This window comes from Petaurus breviceps, unplaced genomic scaffold (genome assembly GCF_028583685.1).
Source record: "Petaurus breviceps papuanus isolate PSGF00001 unplaced genomic scaffold, PetGlider_PUasm1.0 90779, whole genome shotgun sequence".
Classification (NCBI taxonomy): Eukaryota; Metazoa; Chordata; class Mammalia; order Diprotodontia; family Petauridae; genus Petaurus; species Petaurus breviceps.
In genome coordinates, this window is record NW_027187344.1 from 8,903,871 (window position 1) to 8,927,450 (window position 23,580).

At 43.4% G+C, this 23,580-nt stretch overlaps 3 protein-coding genes across 8 annotated transcripts in view; 2 read left to right on the top strand and 1 right to left on the bottom strand.

Annotated features, from left to right (window-relative positions):
* USP20 (ubiquitin specific peptidase 20) overlaps positions 1 to 4,417 on the bottom strand; it is a 58,627-nt gene extending 54,210 nt beyond the window's left edge. For 2 of the 4 annotated variants that reach the window (XM_069069367.1, XM_069069368.1), the window contains exons 1-2: positions 4,279 to 4,417; positions 3,002 to 3,271 (exon numbers count right to left, since the gene is read on the bottom strand). The gene's annotated coding sequence lies outside the window, so the exon portion shown is untranslated. The remainder of the gene's footprint in view (positions 1 to 3,001; positions 3,272 to 4,278) is intronic. The other 2 variants (XM_069069369.1, XM_069069371.1) reach the window with 2 other exon arrangements.
* The window catches only part of TOR1A (torsin family 1 member A), a 381,690-nt gene that overhangs the window by 355,882 nt on the left and 2,228 nt on the right, over positions 1 to 23,580 (top strand). The window contains exons 1-5 of one of the 3 annotated variants that reach the window (XM_069069393.1): positions 17,543 to 17,813; positions 20,362 to 20,627; positions 21,803 to 21,978; positions 22,066 to 22,193; positions 23,254 to 23,290. In XM_069069393.1, coding sequence (XP_068925494.1) covers positions 17,633 to 17,813; positions 20,362 to 20,627; positions 21,803 to 21,978; positions 22,066 to 22,193; positions 23,254 to 23,290 — 788 coding nt within the window. In that variant the 5' untranslated portion in view covers positions 17,543 to 17,632. Of the gene's footprint in view, positions 1 to 17,542; positions 17,814 to 20,361; positions 20,628 to 21,802; positions 21,979 to 22,065; positions 22,194 to 23,253; positions 23,291 to 23,580 lie in introns of those variants that run through there. The other 2 variants (XM_069069392.1, XM_069069389.1) reach the window with 2 other exon arrangements.
* Positions 4,507 to 16,529, top strand: CUNH9orf78 (chromosome unknown C9orf78 homolog). Its single transcript, XM_069069394.1, has 9 exons — positions 4,507 to 4,693; positions 5,672 to 5,731; positions 6,519 to 6,570; positions 6,921 to 6,991; positions 7,230 to 7,307; positions 7,570 to 7,767; positions 9,381 to 9,517; positions 9,675 to 9,773; positions 10,768 to 16,529. The coding sequence occupies exons 1-9, from the start codon at positions 4,614 to 4,616 to the stop codon at positions 10,857 to 10,859; spliced, it is 867 nt and encodes a 288-aa protein (XP_068925495.1). The 5' UTR covers positions 4,507 to 4,613; the 3' UTR covers positions 10,860 to 16,529.

The window sequence follows — 23,580 nt, forward strand, 5'->3', positions numbered from 1 at the left end:
GGGGGAAGGGACGGGGGTGGGGTGGGGAGGCTTCCTCCCAAACCAGGACAGGTACAGGAGAGGGCTGGAGAAGAGGGGCGCCGTGCCGGGCTGGTCCACAAACCGAGCAAGGGCAGGGGGCTCTGGGGAAGTGCCTCCAACCCAGAGAGCGAGCCCACGAGCTAGCGAGCCCGGGGCGTGGGCTGGAGAAGCCAAACAGCTCCTAGGCCAAGGGCGGAGGCGGGGCCCGCAGGCATCCCAGCTCGGAGCCCAGGAGGCGGGGACTCCTGGGGCTTACTTGGGCGGCCCTCTCCCCCAGTGCCCCGGTTATATCCTCTTGGGAAAGGGGACCGTGCTCAGCCTTTCTGCAGAGATGGGGGACTTGAGGAGCGGTACAAAGAATACATCTTCAGACCCGGCCAATGTGTGCACGCAGGCTTTACTTGTTATAGAAGACGGTGCAATGGATAGGTGGGATCATTGTAAAGTGACAGTGACTTTTTTATTAAGAGAATCAGTAAAATATTTTTTTAAAACAAAAGGGTCCATCCATCGCCTTTGCCATCAAACACCTTTCCTGTCCTTTCTCTTACGGACTGCCATCTCCTTGAGAGCAAACCTGTGTCAGCTGTCAATAACCCCATTGTTCAGTACCAGGGGACTTGAACCAATTACATCCTAGTCATTTGGGAGAAGACAAACAACCCCACTTCCCCAAAAGGAACAGTCTGGGTCTTTAGGGAATTTATATTCTATTAGGAGGCATACAGTCTTCTTGCAGGGGAGAGGGGGGCGGTGTTGACGGGGCACAAAGAACCAGGGTATTAGGATAAGCCTTAGAAATCCAGGGAGAACTGGGGTAGTCCCATAGGGCCACAACGGGAAAAGCAAGCAAGACTCCCTTCTTTCTTGCCTAACCTTCCAGAGCTGGCTCTAGCTCCATCTCCATCTCCTTCAAGCCTCCTGCAAGGTCCAGCCCAGCCCAGTTCCCAGTGATGGCTGGCTCCTGGTGGCACTTATTGGCTACATAACTGGCTGCACAATCAGCTGTGACCTTATAACATCTTATATTGTTTTGAACTGTTATTTAAATATTTTTGTTGTTAAATTCAACATGAATATTTATATTTTCACACATTCAATTCAGCAAACATTTATTATATATCTATTGCTTCAAAAGCACTGTCAAAAGATGCCTGGAACAAAAAGATACAAACATCAATCTAAGAAGGGCAGGGAATACTTTAATTTTCTTAGTTATGAGTTATTGTCAGGAAAGTGCTTTGTACATCACTATAATAAACAAACATCAGTTAATATTGCTGCTCTTATTTCTACTCCTTATATCCTGTCTTCCTCACTAAAGTGTAAGGTCCTTGGAGGTAGGCACTAGATAGACTTTGTTCCATCTTCAATGATTAGCACATAGTTGGCACTCAATAAATACTAGTTAACTGAATGATTTAACTTGTAAGGATCTCTAGACTCAACTAAATTGTAAGCTTCTTGAGGGCAGGGACCTTATAGCACCTAACACTACTGTTCTGCACAAGAAACAATGATTCGATAGGACAGGGTTTTCATATACTGTGCAGGACTGGATGGGGTAGGGAAAATCAGCAAAGCTTCGTTAAAAAAAACAAGGGACATACTAGGCATTCCTAGCAACTAGGTGGTGCAACGGATAAAGCTCTAGACTAAAATCAGGAAGACAAGTTCTAGTTTGGCTTCAAACACTTTCTCAATGTGTGACCCAGGGCAAGTCACTTAACCTATCTGCCTCAAGTTTCTTCATCTGTAAAAGGGGGACAATAATAACAACTACTTCCCAGGATTGTTGTGAGGATAAAATAAAATATATGTAAAGTACTTTGCAAACCTTAAAGAGCTATACAAATGCTAGCTTAATTATTACATACACTTGATCGGTGGTGTCAAACTTAAATAGAAACCAGGCCATTATACCAAACATAAAGATCCTTGTAGGCCACATACTGATTTAGAAAACCACATATTAACATTATGTTTTATTGTATTTTTATATTTTTTCTTAAATATTTTTCAATTACATTTTCATCTCATTCTTATGTTTCGGGGAGTGTTAGGGGGCTGCACACATACTGCCTGTGTGTGGTGTTAGAATTTCTTCGATGGAGAAGTCTCAATTAAGTGACAGGGACTTAGATGTGTGTTCTTTTAGAGCTGGAAAGCCCATAATGATACATCATCTAGTCTAACATCCTGGGGAAACTGAGGGCTAGATTAGGGAAGTGGCAAAGTGACACTTAAAGTCAGAGGCAGAGCCCAGGTCTAGTGCCCTTTCCACTGTACCATTAAACTTGGAATTAGAACAAATGGCACCAATCTGCTGAACCACAAATACGAATTTCACTGACCTCAAACCTAAACCAAAAAAAATTTTTTAAAGCAAATAGCTATCAAACCAGTTCAAACCAGAACTAAATATCCCTCCTAAAACAAAACGAAAAGATCAAAATATTCTCACAACTCAAACATTTATTAAATCTTAAATTCATAGTAATAAAAGCTGACGTTAAAATAATGCTTTATAGTTTATAAAATGCTTTATACTACATTGTCTACAACCATGATCTTATTCAATCCTCACAAAACCCCAGCGAGGTAGGTAATACAGATATCAGTCTCATTTTACAGATGAGGAAACAGAAGCATCGGGTATAAGTGATTTCTTCAAGATCACACAGCAAACCAGTGGCCAGCCAGAATTCAAACTCAGGTCTTCAAATTTGTAGCACAGTGCTAACTAAACCAACGCTGCCAATCTTTCATTCAGTCATAGGGTAACTTATGAGATAGGTTATCCACTCAATTCTTCCATCAAAGGGCATAGTCAGTGCACAGGGGCCCAGGTCACAGTCTGAGTTCAGAATCTTTGAAGGGGTACTTAGTAAGCAATGACCAAAACAATGGTCCTGAGATGAGATGTCCAGTCCTTGGCACCTATTATTAAGTTGTATTTAAAGACACCTAGGCCATCTACCTTGCAAGCTTGGTGTGATACACTGTAATATGCTGTAGCCCAGGGCAAGTCAAGCTTCACCCTTCCAGAGGAAAAAACACCTTATTTCCCAGGCACCAGTCAACACTGGCAGTTCAAAGGTATGACAAAAAAAAACAATCGGCATTGGTGTATACATTTATAAGTAATTGAAAAGGATACTAGGGAAGATAAATGGGGATCACTGTGACTCCATTAAAACTGGGATAACTTGCTAGTGGAAGATCCAACAACCAGGAGAAATGAGCTCCCCTATGGTTTAAAAAAAAAAAAGTAAACAATTACTATGTACAACTAACATAAAGCCTTAGTCTTCTGGAAACACCCTTTTAAAAGATAAACTTAATCCTTCCTCACAGAACTTGTATAAGAGAGGAGGTTTGATTCTCTTCCATTTACCTATAAGGAAAGCAAGTAATGGAATTATTAACGAACTTAGTCAAGGTCACTTGCAAGTAAATATGAAAATCAAGTACAGGACCTCCTCCTTCCAGAATCCAGTAGTCATTAGGCTACTATACTAACTAAAAATATAGGAGGCTCCTTTCTGATTGGCTAGGAATGATAGAGGCCTAGAGCCTGATGCAACCGTTGGTGATGTTTAGTTTTAAAATAATAACAACAGGAAGGAAAGGGGTTAATTTTTCCCTTAAAAAACTCATCAGGGCTGTGGGATGTTGCAAAAATGTTTAAGTCCCTAAATACAATTTGCTTTTTAAAGTACTACTTTAGGCTATCTCATTCATTTTTTTAAAAGGCCAACTCTCTACAGTCTGAATTAGACCAGAGACAATCGTACAAATGGGATTTTATATTTGCCAAAATCTGTCTCATTGGAAGGCACCTTTGCAGGCGTGCGCGGTGGGGGTGGGTGGCATAACTTTGCCCACCGCTCAAGCTTGGGGATTTGGGCGGGGGAGGAGAGAGGGGAAAGGAGGGCAGGAGAATGAAAGGGAAGGGGAGAGGAAAAAGAAAAAGAAGGGGAACGCAAAGAGAGAGGAAGGGAGGAGAAAGGAAGAAAAGGGAGGGCAGGGGAGTAACAGCGGAAGGGAGGAAAGGGGAGAAGGGAATGAAAAGGGAGGAGAGGAAATGCAATGAAAGGGGAGGGGGGCAAAGAAGAGGAGGAAGGGGGGAGGGGGAGCGGAAGGGGGCCCCTTTCTTCCCACCCCCCCGCAGAAGATCGCAGCCTTCCTCCCCTCCTCGCCCCCCACGGCTCTGAAGGATAACGGTCGGCCGCGGCCCCGTGCGCCCACACTCACCTCGGCGGGCTGGGCTCCGGAGTGGCCGCTAGCGCGGCTGCTCCCTCCCCATCCCCCTCGGCCCCGGTGCTGGCCGCGGCGGCAGTGGCGGCGCAGGGGAGGGGCGGGGCCGACCAGGGCGGGGCGGGCTCCCGAGAGCGCGGCCCTATGGGGAGCACCCCGTGCGGGCCGTGGGAGCCGGAGGCGGGCCCGGCGCCGCCGCGGCCGCAAGCAGCTCTGACCGCACTCGCCTGCGCCGGAACCAGCCCTGAGTAGTTGCGCAGGTCAGGGGCTGGGACGCCCCGTCGCGGGGACCCCGCGGCAGTCCCTGGGGGGAAGCCCGGGCGCGGAGGACCATGAGGGCCGGCAAGACCTTTCGCAAGCGCCGCGCTGACTCGGAGTCGGAGTCGGACGAGCAGGACAGTGAGGAAGTCCGGTGAGTGGGCAGCGGGGTGGGGGGAGGCTGGACTGCCACTTTGAGAAGCCCCCCCCCATGAAATACCTCCGGGAACGGCCGAGGCCCTGGTCTGGGCGAGCGAGGGCCGCCTTCGGTACGAGGAGGCGACAGCCGACCTTGACCCTAACCCTGAGCCTCAGGGGTTGATCTGGGACTGCCTGGTTTTTATCTTATCGGTCCACCGAGGGGCGAGTGCCCAAACGCTGTTCGAGAGCTGCCGCCATCCATATGGCCTCCCGCCCCCCGAAGTAGAATGGCAGCTCCCTGAGGAAAGGAACTGGTTTTGTATCCCCACTCCTTACACGGGTCTTGAAGGGTAACTGTCTCTTGAATGAATGGTTATGCCTAAAGTATATTTCGTGTGTTCTCTTCCTATGACAGTAGTATAACCATCCTTCCAGCGGTATAGTATCACATCTGACATTTATGTAGCTCTCAAAGATTTCCAGAGTACGTTATAGATGTCAAGTGATCCTGTGAGGTGGGCAGTAGAGACATTGTTCTCATTCTTACATAGATAGTCATACATGTATGTTATGCTCTATCTCATACTAGACAGAAGCTTTACAAAACTTCCTCCCTTGTGAGAGAAAACAGTACAGTACTAAATATAGGAAAGAAGGGAGGAGAGGAATGGGGAGAATGAAAGGTGCTGAAACCTAATTTGTAAATTTAAAAAAGTTAATTCCTGACCTGCATTAAACTTCCCCTAATCCTCCTCACCTCCTGGGCTCTACACACATTGTATGGTCAAAAACTGCTACACTCTGGGACTGTTGTCCCCCAGCAAATAAAGAAATCTTGTCAAATTTTCTTAACCTGTCACTAGTTGGAAATACAGGTCCCCTTGGGGCAGAGTCTCAGAGCCAATAGATAGGGCTCTCAATAACCAGACCCCATTTTATTTTGATTTTTTGACTACTTAATCATTTCTGTGTGTGTGTGTGTTATATTCAGGTTGAAACTTGAGGAAACAAAAGAAGTTCAGAGCTTGAGGAGACGGCCTAATGGGGTGAGGTAGGTCTAACCACCTTGGTTTGGGAACCACAGTCAGAAGAGAAGAAAAAATTATGTTCTGGATAGCCCCTTTGTGTAATGCTGTAAAAAATGCACAGCTACTTGAATTAGCCCATCTTCTGTGTCATACTGTATACCAGGGCATTCCATCTGCTATCTGGCTACCCTGGCTTTTTCCAGATGCTTGTCAATAGTTCAAAATCAGGAGTAGACATAGTACAAAATAGTACAAAATGCTTAGTATTTATTTTGCATCAGTTTTCTCTGCCAAGGAGAATGCTTCGCACTTAAAATGACATGATAAAAAAAACTTGAAAGGGTTGCCTTTGATGAATTCAAGTCACCATGACCACACCATTTACATCCTTGGGAACTGAAAGAATTGGCAGAAGTTTTGAGCCACTGTCAGCAATATTTGGAAAGATCGTTGAGAATGGAGTAGTACAAAGGGGACTGGATTTCGAATCACAAGCCCTGGGTTCTAGTGCTGGCTCTTCCTACCTTTTTGACCTGAGGTGGGGGGCAAGGGGGTAGGGGGAAGGATGGAGTTTTGAGCTACTTCTACACCTGATCCAGTTCTAAGAACTAAGAGCATATCTACAAAATTGAGAGTTAGCATTAATTTTAGTCCGTTTGGGGGTTTTTTTTTTAACATCTTTCCTGACATGCCTTTTTGGCCCTCATTATTCACATGAATTTTTCTTGTCACCTTGGATAGTGAATTTCTAAACTGATTGTGTTATCTTTTCCTGACTTTGAGTTGTACTCACCATTTTTTTTTCCTCAGTGCTGTAGCCCTCCTGGTTGGGGAGAAAGTGCAAGAAGAGACAACTCTAGTGGTGAGTTTTGTTGACATGCCTGAGCATTTTGGCTAGGAAGGAAGACCCTGAAAGATTAGCAAGTTTTAAAAGTGTGATTTAGTTCAGTAAAACAGTGCTATATAGTTCAGTAAAGCACTGTTGTATGATGAGCAGATCTGAAGTGGGTTGTCCTCCAGAAAGGTTCTCTATCCTTCATCAACATTTATTGATACCTAACCTAGTCAGGATCCTGAGTATTAGGGTATAGCACCCAATACTGTTCCTGATACATAGTAAGTGCTTAATAACTGTTGGATAGTTGAACTCTGGGTGATAAAAACATGAATGTGAACCATACTTGCTTTTTTATCATCATTCTTATCTGGTAGGATGATCCATTTAAAATCAAGACTGGTGGAATGGTGGACATGAAGAAACTTAAGGAGAGAAACAAGGACAGGTTGGTGGAAAACATTTTTTGAAACTGTTGAGAACATTTTCTCTCCCTGTGAATACGCTCAATTTTGATTGCCCATAGTACTAGGAAATCTCACTTGTATCCTCAGAGAGATTGGGGAAAACAGCAGCTGTGAAAGAATAACTCACAAAATGTTCTTTGTTGTGTTTTTTATTTAATGGATTTAGTAGGTTGTTTTCCAAGAAAACATTAAAGATACCAGACCTTTGTCTCCATTTAGGATTAATGAAGAGGAGGACCTCAACTTAGGAACATCATTTTCAGCAGAAACCAACCGAAGGGATGAAGATGCTGACATGTTAGTATTTTTGTTTTCTAGAGTATGAACAGAGAATGCTTTCAATGTGGGTTCTAAATCCTTTTTCCCAGATGATTCAAGTGAAATTTTTAGAATTTCTAGAAGACTTCAGAATTCTTTCCCTTTCTCTGTCTCCTACCCCTTGCCATATATCTTGCAGTTGCTGAAATTCAATATGCTTTCTTCTTCTGCTGGCTCAGCCAAAGAGCTGTGGCACAGAGCAGAGTTCATATGTTACCTGCTGTCCCTTGGTGTATTCTAGGATGAAATACATTGAGACTGAGCTAAAGAAGAGGAAAGGAATTGTGGAAAATGAGGAGCAGAAGGTGAAGTTGAAGAATGCTGAAGACTGTCTGTATGAGCTCCCCGAGAGCATTCGAGTCTCCTCAGCTAAGAAAACAGAAGAGATGTTGTCCAACCAGATGCTGAGTGGCATCCCTGAGGTGGACTTAGGCATTGAGTAAGCTTCATTCTCCTTATTCAGTCAGTAGAAATAATCTATTTATTAGAAATAATCATAATAGCTGGCATATATGGCTCTTTAAGATTTGGAGAACATTTTGCATATATATTTCATTTGATCCTTACAACAAACAGTCCTTGGAGGTAGGTGCTATTTTTATTTTAATTTTACAGATGGGGGAACCTAAGTAGACAAAGGTTAAATGACTTGCCTAGTGTTATACAACTAATAAGTGTCTTGAGACAGGGTTTGAACTCAGGTCTCCTTGACTCCAAGTCTCGTACTTTATACACTATACCACCTGATATAGTTTGACTCGTTTACATTAGGTAGAACTTAAGGGGAGTGTTACTGGAACTTTAGCCCTAAGGCAAAAATCAAAAGTAAACTTGATGTCCCTTGTTCAAGCCATGCTACTTACTTCAAGAATAGCAAATGTAACTGGGGAGGGCTGGCAAGGACTCTGGACCAGCAGCCTGAACAGATTGTGGTTTGGAGAATTGGTCAACATTTATAGAAATACTTCTCTTAACCCAATCTTTTTTTTTTTTTTTGCTTTTTGGGGGGGAGGGCAATTGGGGTTAAGTGACTTATCCAGGGTCACACAGCTAGTTTTTGTGTTAAAGTGTCTGAAGCTGATTTGAGCTCAGGTCCTCCTGACTCCAGGTCTGGTGCTCTATTCACTGCGCCACCTAGCCACCACTTAACCTAAGTTATCTTCTTTCTCTCTGTCTTTCCCTACCATGAGAAGTAGTGGTGGTAAAGTGACTTTGAAATTGATAGTGCTGCCCTTGATCCATACTAACTGTGCTACTCTGGGCACATCACTGAACTTCTCAGTGCCCCACATAATTCAAAGGCTAGAAGTGGCAGTGTTAGGTGCCCTTCTGCATTGGTAGAGGAAGTTTTCTGGGAAGTCCCTGTGCCAGTGAAATCACAAGGCTAGTACAGTACACATACATGCCCACACTCACATAAACACAGACACGCTTTCATGGGCAATAATCTTAAGGAGGAAATGGAAAGGTAGTTTTCCTCCTCTCCTCTAAGGAGATGGGCTGTTGTGGTTGTTCACAGGGGCCACTCAGTTGGCAAGCCTTTGAGGGAGGGCCCTTGAGGTTGAAAATAAAAGTTTTTTTAAGCACTGTACCCATTCCTATCTGTCCTGAACAAGCCCCAGAGGAATGGTGCTCCGGATTTTAGCAAGGCCTCTTGATCCTCAAGGCCTCTTAACTCTTCTTGAAGCAGTAAAGTTGGCAGTAATTAGTTCAGTTCCCCCCTTAATCACCCCTCTTCATTTTGGCTTAAAAAAGCAGTTTTTAAAAGGGAGGAAATGATGTAAATCAATATAGTTTAGATAGGAACAAATCAACACAATAAACAAAAATGATCTGTGTGGATATGTAATTTCTCTTTTAGGCTTCCTTTGCTTGTGGAGTTGGTGAGGATCTCAGTAAAGAACTCCACTCTTTTCCCACCAGCTTCTTTCTGATTCACGTTCCTCTGTCTCTCATTGGTGAGGGTGGAGGGAAGATGGCAGTCTTATAAACCTCTTGCCTTTCAATTCCCCATATTTTAAGGGTAAGTGGTTTTCCTTCTGTTTCCCACAGTGCAAAAATAAAAAACATCATTTCGACAGAAGATGCCAAGGCCCGTCTGCTGGCTGAGCAACAGAACAAAAAGAAAGACAGTGAGACATCTTTTGTTCCAACCAACATGGCTGTGAACTATGTGCAGCACAACCGATGTGAGTGTGTCTCAGGCATCCCTGTCCTCTCACCACCTTCCCTCTTTCAGGGTACCATAGTGGGCAGGAAATACTTAAGAGTCTTTAACTTGTGAGTGTTCCACACATAGTAGGTGCTTCTCAGTGTTGACTTTGTTGTCAAATTGTTCCTTCTTAGTTTATCATGAAGAGCTCAACGCCCCGGTTCGGAGGCACAAAGAAGAGCCAAAAACCCGACCCCTCAGGGTGGGAGATACAGAGAAGCCAGAACCTGAGAGTAAGAGCAAATGTCTCCATACTTCCTTGCTGTTGGGTGGTGGGGAGATTCCTAGGCAAATGGTGGGAATAGGAAAGGGAGAAAAAGCCTCTATTGGCAACATGTTTTTTAAAGAAACTTTGTTCTGAGCATTTTACCTTTTTTTGGGGGGGGGGGAAGATAGGGCAATTGGGGTTAAGTGACTTGCCAAGGGTCACATAGCTAGTAAGTGTTAGGTATCTGAGGCTGGATTTGAACTCAAGGTCCTCCTGACTCCAGGGCTGGTGCTCTATTCACTATGCCACCTAGCTGCCCCCTAAGCATTTTATCTAAGGCTGGTTTTGTCATAACCCTTTCAAAGCTTGCAAATTTTTCCAGAAAGCCTGGCAGATTGGTTAAGCTGTATTTAGAGTCATTGTACGTGGTAGGAGACATGGGGCTCCTTTGGTAGCTGCTCCTGAACACACTCCCAGAGGGGGTGCTCAGGGACTCTGCCTTGGCGTCCTTCCTTCCCAAATCCCAGCACTGTCAGGCTTTTCCTTTTATCCTAAATAGAAAAGTCATAGGTTTCCTTCTGTTTTGGCTCCTCTTATTTCTGACCCCAAGAGAGTTTTGTTTAACCCACATCTGCTTCTTTGTCCTGGTCTCCACCAAAATCCTCTTGACATCTGTCACTGGGTGGGCTTGGCCCTGGGGTTCCCATTGGCCAGGCCAGTGGAGTAAAAACTCAGGTGGGTCTTACCAGCCCCTAGGATGGACTCTGGGTCTGCTGTCTGTGGGCCTACCTGGCTATGTTCTAAGAGGCTTATGATTAGATTGACTGAAAGAAAATGAATTTCTTGTCTTCCTGTGACTCTCCTCTCCAGGCCTCACCTGTAAGGGATGTGATGATCTTCCTTGGCCAACAGCAGAATCTATCCCTAGTATCTCCTGCTTGAGGATGCTGGTATTTGTTGCCTAAGATATATAGTTTTAAACTATGGCTGACATCTTTTTCTTCTTTTTTTTCTTTAAGGGTCTCCTCCAAATCGCAAGCGCCCACCCAACGAAAAGGCAACCGATGATTATCATTACGAGAAGTTTAAGAAGATGAACAGACGCTATTGATATCAGCTCAGTGGGAGTAGGTGGGGAGGGGATATTTGCAGAGTTTATTTTTTGTCAAGTACAAGATGCAGTGTAAATATCACAGAAGGAAAAGTTTGTTTCTTTTACATCTCTGTAGGCTATGCAGTTGTCTTACAACCTATTTTTTCTTTTGCAAAAAGGTGTGTTTATGAATATGACCATGTGAAAATCAGCTGTAATACTCTTACCTGTTACCTGCCAGGTTTTCTTAAGCAGTGAATTGATATCCTCATTAAGCTGTGAGGTTTTTCTTTTTTTGTCAGAGTAGTCTTGTTACTGTTTCCAAATCTCTTTTGTAAATAAGTTGGTTTTCTTTTGATATTTGGATAATGTGAAGTAGACTGCCGGAATTATGTGATTTTATCTTTAAACTATTTTCTTATGCTCAGACGTTGTTCCACAGCTTAGTTAGGAAGTCTTGTTTGAGAAGTATCATTTAGAAGACTGAGGTTTGCTACTTGCTGTGTAACCTTGAGCAAGTCCTTTCCCTTCCCTTGAGCAACACTTTCCTTGTCTATAAAATGGGACTATTAATAGCTACATTACTTACCTCACAAGGTTGTGAAGATCAAGTGAGTACTTAGTAACCCTGTGGTGCTTGTTAAAAAAAAAAAAATAGAGACAGCAAAGAAATCCAGGATAGGACTAAGGAGGCAACAGTGGCTTTTCTGATTCTCCCAAATTCCTATTGGATATTCCATATAATTTATTTCTATATCAAGAAGTTGTAGCTGAGTGTTTTAATTGTTACATAGAATTATACATAATTCTTACATAGAAGTAAAACCAGACACTTCACTTCTATTTGGGGGAGATCTGCCTTCTGCCACATCTGCTGGTGTCTGGCATTTCAGATGCTTAAAGAGCTCGGGTTCTGGATTCTCCAGCCCCAAGGGCAAACCTGAGTGAGTAACTGAAATGGACTTTTCATGTCCAGCTCAAAAGACATAAAAAAACCTGTTTAATAAGGCATTGGCAGGTTTCACAGAATTATTTACCATTAAAAATATTGCCACTTCCATAGTAGATTTCCTTGAGGTTTTCTCTCAAACTAGGCCTCACTGAGGAATGGGAAGACAGTGATCATCCTGGGCTAGGAGGCTAGAAAACTCCTGATGCCCCCAAAAGTTTGTGCTATAGGCTGAAAATTCTGATTCAAAGAAAGTCAGGTCCAAAATGTGATATTTGAGGGCCTGTCAATTAAGAGAATAAATGTAAAGTCCTCCACAAATTGAGGGATTATTCACCTTGCCTTTTGAGATTAACACATAGTAAGCATCTAATGAATGCTTTTTCATTCATTCATTAAACTAATAATATACTAACACTGCCTACCTCAAAGGCTTCTGAGGAAAGTGCTTTTTGTTGTAAAGTGCTATAGATTTGTGAGCTTTATTAGAATAAAATAATAGGATTGTTGCTATGGAGCTCAAGTGGATGTCATCTGATCCAACTCCCTCATTTTCCAGATGAGGAAACAGGTGTGGAGAGGGTCAATGATTTGCCCTGGGTCATAGGTAATAAGTGGCAGTGCTGAAATTTGAACCCAGATCTTCTTAGTACAAATGTAGAACTGCTCCTTCATTAACTTGGCCTCCTATAATCAGCTGTTGTCCATATCAGAGACAACACCAAGTGGCTGTAGGGATCAGCTCAGGCAAGGGCTCGAGTTCCTAAAATCCCATGATCTGATAATGCAGTGAGGACTGGCTTCCACTAACATCCTGCTCTGGTGCTGTGTGTGGCAAGGGCATAACCCTGGCAGGACCTGTCTGCTGTAATGGCTGAGAGTATGGTCACAGTGACAGGCTTTTTTTCAAACACCTGGAATAAAAAAGCACTTAGCGAGCACTTAAAGTGTGCCAAGCACTGGAGAGAGAAATTCAGAAAAGCAAGGATGGCCCCTTCAGGAGATGACGTTCTGAAAGGGGAGATAGCACAAAGAGGGGGCTGGCTAGGGAAGGTGATTGGTCTGGGAGGTCTTTGGGGGGGGGGGGGGGGAAGACAGCATTTAACTAACATGCCCTTTCCAGAAGCAGTGATAGTGTGGATTTGATTCAAGTTTCCAGAAGAAGAAATGGAAAGGGCAGTGGTGGGTTGGGGAAGATGGCTGGGGTGAGAGCATGAGAAAACATGAACTGTTGTAAACTGAAGTTAACAGAACCAGGAAAACATAAGGCATCAAACGATGTAAATGGAAATAACAGTGAAACAATAGAAACTTGTTAAATTATGATGACCAACCTTGAACCCAAAGAAGAGATAGAAGAAGATACCCCCTTTGCAGATGTGGAGGACTGTGGGTGTGTACACAGCATGTATGTTAGATCTTTTCAACGTGTTGCTTAGTTTTGTTGAACTCTTCTCTTCTCCCCCCCCCCCCTGCTTTTATTGTTATATAGCCCTTATATACTCGGCATCCTTATTCCAACTGGCACTCCTCCTCCCCTCTGGAGACTGGTCCCCTGAGGACAGGCTCCATTTCCGACTCAGTAATAGGGATACCCCCTTTGGAGTTGGAAATGTCTTTAATATTATTTTGACTCAACCCCTTGTTCCAACATGTTCCCCAGTTAGTGTCTCCCTTATACCATTTATTGCCCCAGTGATGAATGTCCCAATATCATTTAACCAGTTAATATCTGTTAATTTTTACCAAAGGATATTTGCTAAGATGATATATTGGTCAGAAATACAAACATCCCTGCTGCACTGGGGCCTGTGTCACCTCAGTGTCTGAGGAGAGTAGGCTCCAACTTAAAGCCGCTGTCAGGAACCATTTGTCCCAGCAAGTCTACTTATGAATGCAGCTGTCTGCTGGAAAAGTTGTTCCTTGATGGGTCTGCCCACTGCTGGGCTCCTCCCAGCAATGCTGATGTGTCTCTACTCTGACAAACACCAGGATGGGCTGCAGATCCTGGGCCACTTGTGGCTTCCCTGGTCTTCAGAGTTTACGGAGTCACAGCATGGTCTATTCCTAATACATCTCCCAGAAGTAGTTAAGAATAAGCAAAAAGGCAAAAAGAACAAGACATCATGTAGTCAGAGCTGTACGTGGGACCAGGTTGTTGGCCTTGGTGCTCCCTCATACCTGGAGGCTTAAGAGCAGGCAGTAATACCTCGCTCACCACAAGGAAAGAAGAACCAGTGTAGCCCACTGATGCATTTGGAAAGCTTTTTCTTCACTAGGCAGTACAGTGCTAGGGTATGCTGACCAGTAGAGCAGTCCCCTCCATTCTTACTTAGCTGACACGGAAGCAGGCTCACCAGTTAGTTCATCTCCATCGGGAAGACAGCCCTCTTTGGACTGGGTCCTATTGCAATTCTAAGGGAAAGTTCTCAGAGGCAAGAAAAAAGGAACATTGGAAAAGAATAGGTGATATGAAGATAATACAAATAAAACTTTATTTTAAAAAGCAATATAACTTTGAGGATGACAGTTACATTAATTTTTATATGTGTGAGTCCTAACCCTGGCATTCATAAGCTAGGCATTTCATAAGTGGTAGACCTGTGACTTGGTAGGCTTACTGTGCCTTAGAACAAAGGCTCTCCCTTCCCCCACTACGTACTCCATTATCCAAGGGTGTCAACTTCCTTATTCTTCCTCGAACAAGATAATACATCTCAGTGGACATTTCTTCTGTCTGCCTCCATGCTTGGAATGTTCTCTTTCACCTCTTGGCTTCAAGTCCTAGCTGAAGCCCCACCCACATGAAATCTTCCCCAATCCCTCAACTCTAGTGCCTTCCCTCCACTGATTATCTACAATTTATCCTGCCTATGTCTTGTTTGTACATAAGTTGTTTACATGTCTCCCCCTTTTGGCTGTGTGCTCCTTGTGGGCAGACATTTCTTTTGCCTTTCTTTGTATCCCTAGCACTTGGCATGGTGCCTAGCACGTAAGAGTCACTTAATGTTTATTGACTGATGGCTGATTCACTGACAAGTATGCCAGTCTATATTGGTAGAGAGTTTTATATGCCAATGAAATTATAGATGTATACATAGATATAATTTCAATTATAGATCAGGTGAAAACTATATTTTGTACTTATCTGTGGAGATGTGATTTTTCTTCAGTATATTGAATATCAATGTAAGATCCTCAAAGGCAGATTTTCATTTTTATATTTGTATTCCTAACACTGAACCTAACACATAGTAGGCAGTCCAGTTGAATTCACTTCTGTGACCTATTTGCAGATTGATCTGCCAGACCACAGTGATGTGATCTAGCTTTTAGTGCTTCTTTCCTGTGTGATCTCAAGTCACAACTTCCCCATCTCTAAAATAAGGGAGTTGAACACCAGGTGGACTCTATGACCTTATGATATGTCAAATTATTAGTGAATTCTGGTAATAGAATTGAAAAGGCTGATCAATGGCCTTTTATTGCTTCACTAGGGAGAAGTTTTTCTGGTTGTGACAGGTCTCTGTGGAGAATGTGGTTGTGGCAGACTAGTCACCAGTGGATAATACAGACACATCAAGGCTGCCCTTCCTGTCAAGAATCACATAACCTCTGGCCTATAGGGATTCTGGAGCCCAACTCCCTCGTTTTATAGATAGAGAAACCAAGTCCTATTGAAGTTAAGGCAATGTATGGTAGGAAAAGCACTTAACTCAGTCTGAGAGTTCATTCAGGCAAAGATGGAGATGCTTCTAGAAGAACCATCGCCAAGGCTCCTCCAAGTTAAAACTTGTATTAGTTGGTCATAATGGTAGAAGGAAAAAAGCCACATTTGAAAAATGTCACTTGGCTGGTGAATTTGAGAAGTATGTGGCCACCTTGGGTATTGAGGTGCATCCCCTTGTTTTCCATATTAAGTTCCTGTTAAATTCAATATTTAGGGTACAGTTGACCAAGAGAAATTTGGTGGTCTGAGAATGGTTATTATATCCAAGCTCAGGGTGTCATTTTAATGTTTAATGTAACACAGAGTTCCTTGCAAAGGGAAGTGCCTAACTGGCATAGAAATCTGGTACAAGCATTAGAAAATATACCTATTAGTTCTGTGGCAACAGAGTGGATATTAAGGACAAAAAAGTCAAGACAAAATTCATTGTCTTCTACAGGAAGAAAAAAATCACCAATATGAAAGCTTACTGGTTCCCAAGGGTCTGGATTAAATCCACTCTATAACTTGCCACCTGTGCAACTTTAGGCAAGTCATTTAACCTCCCTGGGAATCAGTTTCCTCATCTGTAAAATGGAAAAAGTTAACTAGATGGTCGAAGGCTTTCAGAACCTTGACACATCAAGATACCCTGGGAAGGTAGAGCTCCTTAAAGTATGGTCCTTAGAACCTTGGGGGCCTCAGATCTTTCAGGGGGTTCCTGAGATCAAAACTATTTTCCTAAAAATGCTGATCTTACTTGCCTATTAAAATACTCCTCCCTCTTCCAACTACACATCTGTGTGAGGCACTATTTTCTTCATATATTCAGCCAAAACTATCACAGTATACAATGCAGAAGCAGATAGGAAAATCCAGGTGTCTTCTATTAAGTCAAAAATTTAAAGGATTTGTAACAATGCCTTCTCACTAAATTTTCTTTGTTTTGGAAAATATTTTTTGTAAAACATTATTCTTGTTCACTTGTGATGGATTGTTATTTTTAAATTAATAAATGGATATTTTAAAATTGTATCAAGTTTTAAGTTCTAGGAAGGGAACAAGCATTTAATAAATGCTTATATATGTGTGTGTGTGTGTGTATGTATACATATATATGTACTGCTGACTTTTAATAAGGTTAGGTTAAAGGAGACAAGCCAATAGTGATACACAGTTACAGAGTTTATTCCTCAAAGCTAACAGAACTTGCGCAAGGAGTGCAGGACTAAAGTCCTGACTGGTGAACAGAGGAAACTTAAGACTTTTTATACATTTCAGAATCATCCCAAGTCAGGGCGACATGCCACAAACTTTATGACTTCCATTTGTTACTAACTATATCTGAAACAATTCCTTGGTTGTAAATGCAAATTGACAGCGACCAGAGCAGGGTCTATTTACATTTTATAGTCTCAGGATGTCTGTTTTGCTGTCATGTGGAGTAAGTCCCAAGATAAGGGGAATCTCACCTCTGGTCTTCGAAGTTTATAACACAGGGAAAGGCATTTTTAGATCAATCAGTGCAGTTTGTTTGATTAAATCAGACTTTGGCTAAAATACATTAAATGATTATCGGTACATACACACATATACGTGTATATGTATGCCAGGAAGTGCTTTACAGATGTTATCTCATTTGATCTTCACAACAGCCTTGGGAGGTAGGTGCTGCTATACTCACTTTACAGTTGAAGAAACTAAGGCGGACAAATTGAAATGACTTGCTCAAGGTCACATACTTGAATTTTAACTCGGGTCTTTCTGACTCCAGGCTATATCGACAGAGATAACTCATGTAATGAAAAGTTCTTTGAGGTCCTCAGTAATTTTTAAGAGTGTAAAATGTCCCTGGGACTAAAAAGTTTGAGAACCACAACCTTAAGGAGCTGGAAGGGGGAGGGGAGGCCGGAAGGTGGGGTGAGTTTCTTTGCCCGACTCCAAGATGGCCGGCTTCGGCTTCGCTGCCAGTGCTCCGAAGAGACCCGGGAAGTGCTTTCCCCCTCACAAAGATGACGGCGCGCGGTAGAAGCGGGGCGGAGCCGGAAGCGGCGGCGGCCTGTCATCGGCACCGGCTGAGGCCGAGGCCGGGAGGGCTGGCTCGGTTTGGCTCGGCTCAGTGCGGGTCCGGGCATGAAGCTGGTCCGGGCCGCCCTGGGCCTGCTGCTGCTGGCGCCGCCCTTGGTGCGGGCGGTGGAGCCCATCAGCCTGGGGCTGGCCCTGGCCGGCGTGCTCACCGGCTACATCTCCTACCCGCGCCTCTACTGCCTCTTCACCGAGTGCTGCAGCCAGAAGCGGAGCCTCAGCCGCGAAGGTAGGGCCGGCCCGGGGCTGCGGGTCCCGGGGCCCGGGACGGGATGTGGCGGGGGGAGGGAAGACGGGGCGCCGGGGTTGGAGGCAGGGTAGGGGTGCAGACGCCGGCCCGCCTCTGCCGCCGCCGTGCTTCTCCCCTTGCCCCTCCTGAGTCTCAGTTTCTTCATCAGTACAATGGGGTGATGGGGAACGAGCAGCTCCAAACCCGCTAGTGCTCCCTGGAGGCTGAAGGTCAGGAGTGCGAGGCGGGGGGCCAAGAAGCATCCAGGGCAGGACTCTGACTCTGAGAGACCCCAGTCTCTGATGTGGGGAGGAAGCGGGGGTCCTCTAGGAGGGCGGTGTTGATTTAGAGAGGACCTTCGAGGTCCTTTAGTTCAGCCCTTTCATTTGACCGGACCGGTGAACTGAGGCTCTTTAGAAAGGACGAATAGCTTGCCCAAGATTACAACAAAGTGGTAGGAAAGCATAATGTCTGGATTTGGATCGTCAGGAGACCTGGGAATCCTCATTCTGAAATTTACGAGTGGATAGATGGATAGATGAATCATACTAATAACTAGCATTTACCCAGCGCCTTATGCATATGCTAACTCATTTTATCCTCTAAACCACTCTGCGGGGCAGGTGCTGTTATTATCCCCACCCGGTGCTTGACCACTCCAAAGCCCCGCCCTCTCTCCACAGCGCCACCTGGCTGCGAAAGAAGCAGGCACTACCCAAAGCCTGCGGATAAAACACCAAACTGAGCCGGCCCCTGCCCTCCAGGCGCTTCCTTTCTAACTGGGAGAGATGAAATGTATACTAGAGTGGTGGTAGGGAAGGGAGTTTGGGTAAGGTGGTGAGTGGTCGCCATCTTCCATCTCCAGGCCTTTGGCCTGGCTATTCCCTGTGCCTGGAACACCCCTGCCTCATAGGACCCCTCCTGCTTCTACTCAAATTCTAGGGCCCTTCCATCCCAAACTACTGTTTAACTACTTTGTAATTATTCTCTTTATGTTTGTTCCATCTATACTTATATGACCTTGTTGTCTCCCTAGTTAAAATGTAAACTCCTTGTGAGTTGGCATTGTTTTATTCTTTGTATTTGTATGCCCAGTATCTAGCATGGGACCTGGCACGATATTTAAGAGATGCTTTCTTGGCAAATCCTTTCCAGAAAAAAAAGGGTAGTATTGATTTGATTATAGTTGCCAAAGGGGAGGGGAAGGGTTGCTGGGTTAGGTTTAGTACGCTAGTTTTAAAGAGGAACAAGTCTGAGTGAAATTGCATGCCCTATCCAGTTTGAAAGGCTTGGGGCCATGCTCCTAATTGGTGAGGACCAACCATAATAAGCTGGCCCAAGAGCTGGCCACACTTCGTGACAGAGATCACCACTTGGAGAGGCAAGAATAGTGTAGTGGATAAAGGTAGCCTTGGAGTCAGAAAGAGCTGGGTTCAAGTCCTGTATGACACTAGGCAAGTCACTTAACAGTGCCCCCAGAAAAATTGTATAAATAACCAAAGAGTTGCCCATCTGTATCAATGAAGGGAGTTTCCACACCAGAAGTTCCCACTTACAGATGAAATCACAGGTCTGGATCAGAAGAAAAAAAAGAAAAAAAACTCATCTCATAGTATTGTCAAAAAAAAGACTTTGTAATCTAGAAATTTGAGCCATTGTTAAAGTAGCAAAGTTAGAATTAAAACCCAGCGTGCTGACTCCCAAGTCCAGTGGTCTTCCCATTGTATTATATTTCCTCAAGGATAGAGATCACAAAGAAGTAAAACTTGGAGATTGGGTGGGGAAGTGGGGAGAGGGGGTGAGGAGTGCTGGTAATACCAGAGAATACCTGGTAAGGACAAGGGAGGACATTTGAATATCATGGAAAAAGTGGGAGATTCCCTTACCCGGGTAAGGGAAGAGATTTTGTGGGGAGGAGGTTGGGAGTTGAGACAGGGAACTGCTTGCCGCCTCCAACAAAAATGGGGGGGGGGGGTTTCTGGTGTTTGTAGACCCTTCTTCAGCCTTCTTTGCCAGAGAAAATAGAGTACTTTTGTAATTGAATCTTCTTAAAGATATCTTCTTAACTGAGAAGAGGAGAGATATTGAAAGAGGGAGTCTTGCCTCCCTCAGTTGTACAGGTAGTGGTTGAGTCTACATCTGAGCCCCATTTTCCTCCTTTCCCAAGAATGGGGGCCATAAAGTAGGGTCAGATTTGGGTACTTAATCCTCAGATGTGATGTAGACATTGAAGAGGCAGAGTCCTTTCTGCCAAACTGATGGACAGTTTTTGTTCCTGTTTGAAAAAGCTAGAAGATGATGTGTCATTGGTGTAGATGGGGCCCAGGAAGTTTGCAGCAGGGAAGAAATAGCAAAGGTTTAGGAGGTGGAGGGAGAGTCCTCCACAGTATTTCTTTGGGGTTCAAGAGTCAGGTTATTTTAGTCAACTGCTAATCATAGGTGGTTAGCATCCCTGAAGATCTGAACCAAACCTTAGCTGGTAGTATGTTTTATCTAGGCTGAAAACCAGTTGGTTACTTGTATATGACAAGTTTTGTTTTTCCCTCAGCATTGCAGAAGGACCTTGACAGCAAGCTCTTTGGACAGCACCTTGCAAAGAAAGTGATTTTAAATGCTGTGTCTGGGTTCATAAGTAACCCGAAGTCTAAGAAACCTCTTACCCTCTCCCTGCACGGATGGACTGGCACAGGGAAAAATTTTGTCAGCAAGATCATAGCTGAGCACATTTATGAAGGTGGACTCAGCAGTGATTATGTTCACCTCTTTGTGTCCACGTTGCACTTTCCACATGCTGGGAACATCAGACAGTACAAGGCAAGAAGATAATTTGGAACCTTTCAGGGTTGGGCTTTGTTGGATGTTTTTTGTGTGGGTGGCAATGAAGTTTATGGAATAATATGTTAAAAAATGAATGATCTTTGAGAATTTTTTTCTAGATATCAGTTTTTATATATAATACTTTGCACATTCCTAAAGGTTACACAGCATTTGGGAGGTGGGTATGTTTGACACATAAGAGCAGTTCAGCTGTTGGGGTTTAGTAATGCTTCCTGAAGAAGTGTCCATTGTGCTGAATTGGTAAGCTTGACATTCAGGAATCGAAGGTGACGCTGGAAGGGCCTGGCCTTTGGGAGCCATCTAGTAGAGAAGACTCTCATTTTCCACATGAGGAAACTGAGGTGCAGAGAGGGGAAGTTATCTGTTTAAGCTCATGTAACTAGTTAGTTGCAGAACTAGCCAAGAACTCATGTCTTCCATCAATGCAGCCCTGTTTCACATTGTGCCATTTCTATAACCTATCTGTTTGATTTCACTCTGCCTTAGCAAAAGTATTTGGGGAGGTGGGGTTTTTTTTGAGAATGAGTGGGGCGGATAGGTGGCTCATAGAATAGAGCACTGGCCCTGGAGTCAGGAGGACCTGAGTTCAAATCCGGCCTCAGACACTTAACACACACACAAAAAAAAACTAGCTGTGTGACCCTGGGCAAGTCACTTAACCCCAGTTGCCCTCAAAAAAAAAAGAATGAGTAAGAATATTTAAAGTTATTTTCTTCAGTATTTCTTTTATTGGTGTAGACATACTAGTACTACTATTCTGAGCTCATAAGCTGTTTTTAGTTCTTTAGGTTATTCTTAAGTGTGCTTTGTTTTATAATCAGTCATATTCAATTAGAACCTAAAATGATTTCTTTCCAGACAATCAATCTATAATATTGTTTCCAGTAATCAGTTATCTGGAAAGATAATCAATAGATAGTAACATACTATGATTCAGTAGCCCATATCCTCCTCATTAGAATACGAAGGATAATTTTCTTCCCTATTTCTTCTCTAATTATGACAAAAGATTAAAAAAAAAGATTGGCATAGCATTTAAGTGATATTAAAAGAAAGATTCCTTAGACATTTTAGCTACTTCCGGGGTAACATTCTTCTATGTTATTCTTACTGAAGTTTCCCCTGGATATTTTTGGTTTGTTCTAATCCAGGACCAGTTACAGTTGTGGATTCGGGGGAATGTGAGTGCCTGTGCAAGGTCCATCTTCATATTTGATGAAATGGATAAGATGCACGCAGGGCTTATAGATGCTATCAAGCCATTCCTAGACTACTATGATTTGATAGATGGGGTCTCCTATCAGAAAGCCATCTTCATCTTTCTCAGGTAAGATGAGATTCGGAAGGAATGAAGAATTCTGGATTGTCTTCACAGCAACTAAAGCAAGTCCTTATTTTTGTACACATTTTACAGCAATGCAGGAGCTGAAAGAATAACAGATGTGGCTTTAGATTTCTGGAGGAGTGGGAAGCAGAGAGAAGAAATCAAACTGAAAGATGTGGAGCAGGCGTTATCTGTATCAGTCTTCAATAACAAGAATAGTAAGTGGCACTTTGTGTGTGTGTATGTGTCTGTGTGTAACTCAGTGTTTCGTGTATATGGGTTGGGGAGGGGGCTTTGTTATCTCCCAGTCCTCTCTGCCATGTCTGGAATGTTCTAGACCTCATTCTGAACATTTGGAAATGTTCATAGTTTTAAATTATCTTTCTAAAAAAGTTTTTTGGTACATTTTTAATTCTGAACTTTCTCCCCTCCTTCCTTCCCCACTTTGCACTAGAGAAGGCCATCATTTGGCACAGATATGCATGCGTGTACATACATATAAAACCATACTGTGTACTTCTGTTTATCTTTTCTTTTTCTTTTTCAAGAGGTAAATAGCATCTTTCTCATAGGTCCTTTGTAGCTGATTTGAATACTTATATACTCAGAATAGTTTATTTTTTCAGTTATTCTTTTTGGAGGGAGGAGGGCAGGGCAGTTGGGGTTAAGTGACTTGCCCAAGGTCACATTTCTAGTTAATTGTTAAGCATCTAAGGCTAGATTTGAACTCAGGTCCTCCTGACTCCCAAAACCAGTGCTCTATTCACTGTGCCACCTAGCCACCCTTATAAAGTTATTCTTTAAACAATGTTTCTGTTATTGTACACAATGTTCTCTTAGTTCTGCTCATTTTACTCTTCATTATTTCCTGCAAGTCTTTCCATTTTGTTCTCAAATCAACCTGCTCATCATTTCTTACTGCACAGTAGTACTCCATCACAATCATATACCACAACTTGTTTCGCCATTCTGTAACTCATGAGCATCCCCCTATTTTCTAGTTCTTTGCCACCACAAAGAGAGCTGCTCTAAATATTTTATTGGTTTTTATTTGTTTGGTTTTTTTTGGAGGGGGGGAAAGCAGGGCAATTGGGGTTAAGTGACTTGCCCAAGGTCACATAGCTAGTAAGCATGTCATGTGTCTGAGGCTGGATTTGAACCCAGGTCCTCCTGGCCAGTGCTCTATTCACTGTGCCATCTAGCTACCCCAGCTATAAATATTTCAGAACAATTTTAATAGTTTTTCTTTTTTTTTTTTTAATCTTTTCTTTCCATTAGGGAAGGAAAAGGATTCTACTGGGCTAGAACAGCTCTGGTGAGTTGAAAATATGAACTTCTTCATCCAGAACTATTTTGGTATTCCTAACTTTAACTTTTTAGGACCTGCTGTTGCTTGGTTTTTTTTTTTTTGTTTGTTTTTTAAGCAATCAGGGTTAAGTAACTTGCTCAAGGTTACACGGCCAGTTATTTCTGGGTGGGTGCTAAGTGTCCGAGCCCGGGATTCGATCTCCAGGTCTTCTCAACACTGGAGCCGGTGCTCTTACTTGCTGTGCTACCTGGCCGCCCCTGTTCCTTGGTTTTTTAAGCTTTTTTTTTTTTTAATTA

Excerpts from the sequence above, each read along its gene's own strand:
- CUNH9orf78 (XM_069069394.1), top strand. The coding sequence starts at position 4,614 with ATGAGGGCCGGCAAGACCTTTCGCAAGCGCCGCGCTGACTCGGAGTCG. Across the intron at positions 5,732-6,518 it reads AGACGGCCTAATGGGGTGAG|TGCTGTAGCCCTCCTGGTTG; the intron begins GTAGGTCTAACC and ends TTTTTTCCTCAG. Across the intron at positions 9,518-9,674 it reads CTATGTGCAGCACAACCGAT|TTTATCATGAAGAGCTCAAC; the intron begins GTGAGTGTGTCT and ends GTTCCTTCTTAG.